Consider the following 4,313-nt stretch of genomic DNA (forward strand, 5'->3'; position numbering starts at 1 on the left):
AACTATATTCAATATCTTGTAATAACCTATCATGGAAAAGAATCTGGAAAAAATACATATATAGCTCAATCACTTTGCTGTATACCTGAAACTAACACAATATTGTAAATCAACTATCCTTTAAAAAAAATACAAAGCCCAGAAATAAACCCAGGCACCTATTGTCAATCTACCACAAAGGAGGCAAGAATATACAATGGGGAAAAGACAGTCTCTTCAATAAGTGATGCTGGGAAAACTGGACAGCTACATGTAAATATATGAAAATAGAATATTTTTTCACATCATATATAAAAAATAAACTCAAAATGGATTAAAGACCTAAATGTAAGATATGAAACATAAAACTCCTAGAGGAAAGCATACTTAAAAGCTTTTGCACAGCTAAGTAAACCAACAAAAAGGTAACCTACTGAATGGAAGAAGATATTTGCAAACAATATGTTTGATAAGGGGTTAATGTCCAAAATATATAAAGAACACATACAATTTAATATCAGAAAAACACAACGTGATTTTAAGATGGGCAGAAGACCTGAATAGTCATTTTTCCAAAGAAAACATACAGATGGCCGATAGGCACATGAAAAGATGTTCACAACACCATGAATCATCAGGGAAATGCAAACCAAAACCACAATGAATGAGGTATCACCTCACACCTGTCAGAATGGCTATTGTCAAAAAGACAAGAAATGACAAGTACTGGCAAGGATGTGGAGAAAAGAAAACCCTTGTGCATTGCTAGTGGGAATGTAAATTGGTACAGCCATTATGGAAAACAGTATGGAGGTTCCTCAAAAAACTAAAAATAGAGTTGTCATATGATCCAGCAATCCCACTCCTGGGCATATACCCAGACGAAACTATATTTTGAAAAGATACATGCACCCCTATGTTCATAGCAGCACTATTTAGAATAGTCAATACATGGAAACAACCTAAATGTCCATCAACAGATGAATGGATAAAGAAGATATGGTGTATATATATATATATATATATATACACACACACACACAATGGAATATCAGCCATAAAAAAGAATGAAATAATGCCATTTGCAGCAACATAGATGGACCTAGAGATTATCATACTAAGCAAAGTAAGTCAGAAAGAGAAAGACAAACACCATATGATATCACTTACATGTAGAATCTAAAATATGACACAAATGAACATATCTATGAAACAGAAACAGACTCACAGACAGAGACAGACTTGTGGTTGCCAAGGTGGGTTGCGGGGGGAGGATTGTGAGTTTGGGGTTAGCAGATGCAAAGTAGTATACATCAGATGGATAAACAACAAGGTCCTATATTCAGTAGGGATACTGAAATATATGCAATAGCCTGTGATAAACTATAATGAAAAAGAATATGAAAAAGAATATATAGAGATCTATAACTGAGCCACTTTGCTGTACAGCAGAAATTAACACAACATTGTAAATCAACTATACTTCAATAAAAATTTTTAAAAATATACTAATTAGACCAACATAAAAAATAAAATTAAAATGCCATCATTCAGATGCTAGATTTATTCACATTTATATAAGCTGTTTCATAACTTAAAAGGTATATTTTATACCTTTGCTTTTCCTACTTGCCCAGATGCAACTGTCTACTGAATATAAACTCAGTCTACGTTTTTAAAATTTTTGCTGTGTATGTATACATGTATTTGTATCCAAGAATAATCAGTATTATTTACTATTTTATCCCTTATTTTCATAATTATCACACTATAAAACGATTTAGGCAACTTGATGTTTCACTGAACACGATTCTGTATCTTAAAGCTCAAAATTATGAAAACCATTTTAAAGATAGAGGTTCACAGACGCCAGGCTTTTCCTCAAAAACTCAGGTTACCAATGTGGCATTCAGATGCTCCACTGGGTACTCTCAGATCTTGTGACATCTTGTTGCTCCACATCCACAGGTGACTTGGTCACAGCACTTGAGTCCCATGCACCAGCTCTCAGCTAAAGGGATGCTGTGGGCTGCACAGCTGATCCAACATCCTCCTGGAGCTCTTTAGAGTGCAACGGCTGGGCCTGCATCTCCATTGGAAGTTCCTGCCTTAACTGGAGAAAGCTCAAGAGGCCTCAGTGAAGGGGCTGCTTCCAGATGTATGGAGACCAACTGATGTTGTTGGTCCTTCACAGTCAGGGCTTCGGTGAAACTGGCTGCAGGAAGACATACAGCTGCTGTCCTGGCTCCACGGAGTAGAGAGCTTTGCAACGGCAGCCTTGTAGGCCTCTCATCCAAAGGCTACTGCAGTTGTGCCCTTCATGTTGCTTGTAATTGCTTTGGATTCAGCAACTTCTGTTGGATGGCTGTCTTGCTGCTGTTGTGTTTGTTGGTTTTGTGTTCCATACTCCAGCCCAGCTTTCTACACATCGCTGTAAGCTGTTGGTTAGGGGCTATAACACTGCCGGGCACGGCTACCCTACCAGAAAGGATCAACAGCTCTTGGAGCTTTCCCAAAGACAGTATTGGCGGGCCCTGGAGAGGGCTTTGCCTTCAGCTGCTGTGTGGATGACTATGGGATGACCTATGGCTATTATTTCAGCAGCTTAGAATCATTTCCTAGAGCCACATTCTTGGTCCCAGCAGTTGACCTTTGTAGACCCTTCATTCCAAAGCTGCTGCATTTGGGAACTGGGTTGCTCTGCAGCTCCTTGCTGTATATCTTGCCCAAGAGGCATTGGCAGAGACCTGACCATTATTTGCCGAGGTACATGCTGAAGCTGAGAACAGAGAGGCTATTAGTTTGGGAACACCCACCCCCCAAGCTGTCATGACTGAAGCGCGGGCACCTGCTGCCCTAAACCCCCATGATTCAGGTGCATTGGATGCTGTCCTGGGACTACCGTTTCCCTTGGTGATTCTGAGGCTGTTGAGGCAGCCGAAGAGAACATAAGCAAATCATTTTGCTGCTGTCCTTGAAATAGTGAGTAATGACAATGGACCTTCAGCTTCTGTTGCTGCCGCCTCTCCCTGCACGGTACAAACATGATGCAGGATGAAGGGCCTTGTACGCTGGCTTTCCCCTCTCTCAGGCCTGTGCCTCTCAAAACACTGCACAGAAGATGTAGGAGGATGAAGAAGGAGTGCCGATTTGTAGCTGGCAAATGGATAGGCAGGACCAAGTTTACTTCCCACGTCACCTTGGTACTCCAAAGCATAGCTTGGTTCCTTTTTAATACCTGGGACCAGAGTGTCACACGAGCCATCCTGTTGACTGGGAACTCCCTGTGTCTCCAGAGAAGGAGAGTCAGCTCTACCCAGCAGAGCCTCCTGGGTGGAAGAGAAGGTCTGTTCAGTGATGTAGCTGGGAGATTCTACCTGGAGGCTTAAAAGTGAGTGACCTTGGACAAGGAACTCACATGCTCTCCTAGCAGCAAACGTTCTGTCTCTCTCTAGGTGGTAGTTGGGCATTTTTGTTCTGGAACCAGTTCTGGAGAGAATAGTGTTTTATCCAAGTTACTTATCTGGTTATATTCCACAATGTGTTTCCATAACGTAGGAGAGGATTTTGTAGTGAAGCCTAGCTCGGCATTATCACCGACTATCCTCCTGACCTTGCGTAAGACAAAAAGTAACGGCGATCTTTCCTGCGGCTGCACGTGTGATTACGGAAGTCATGCTGTACACAGTTCCAAAACCCCACCCCCTCCACCATATGGAGTGGTCCTTCTGTACTTGCAAACCTAGGCCTTTCAAAAATCTCCCTTCAATCTGTTTGCAATCTTCTGCATTTAGACAAAACTGACTCCCAGCTGTTCTCTAAACCCAGCAAAAATTCCCCACAATTTTTAAATATTTTTTTTTTTTTTTTTTTTGCAGTACACAGGCCTCTCCCTGTTGTGGCCTCTCCCGTTGCGAAGCACAGGCTCCGGACGCGTAGGCCCATCAGCCACGGCTCACGGGCCCAGCCGCTCCGCGGCATGTGGGATCTTCCTGGACCGGGGCATGAACCCGTATCCCCTGCATCGGCAGGCGGACTGTCAACCACTGCGCCACCAGGGAAGCCCCAATTTTTTAATGTTACTCGGGCTGCTTCACCAGAACGAATTCATGACTGAATATATTCTAAATTATGTTCTTAAATCCATTGTTTTCAAAGGCTACATATAAACAAGCAAGAGACTGAGTCATAATTTGCCTGTTTATTTTATATGTGACCCTAAGTATTTCATTTAACATCTCTAGTCTCCATTTTTTCTTAATCCTCCCTAAAATGAGGATGATTATACAGGCCAACCATAATCACTAGGACTTTGTGGGAGGTGGAAATGATAA

General features: G+C 41.8%; 1 protein-coding gene across 1 annotated transcript; it reads right to left on the minus strand.

Annotated features, from left to right (window-relative positions):
* Nucleotides 1-2,571: 2,571 nt before the first annotated feature.
* LOC136136040 (cytoplasmic polyadenylated homeobox-like protein 2) lies at nt 2,572-3,656 on the minus strand. Its single transcript, XM_065893919.1, is given in 4 exon segments — nt 2,572-2,679; nt 2,681-2,773; nt 3,096-3,308; nt 3,648-3,656. Coding segments are annotated over 4 exon segments (423 nt in total).
* Nucleotides 3,657-4,313: the final 657 nt, after the last annotated feature.

The sequence above is a fragment of the Phocoena phocoena genome, chromosome 16 (assembly GCF_963924675.1).
Source record: "Phocoena phocoena chromosome 16, mPhoPho1.1, whole genome shotgun sequence".
NCBI classification, from domain to species: domain Eukaryota; kingdom Metazoa; phylum Chordata; class Mammalia; order Artiodactyla; family Phocoenidae; genus Phocoena; species Phocoena phocoena.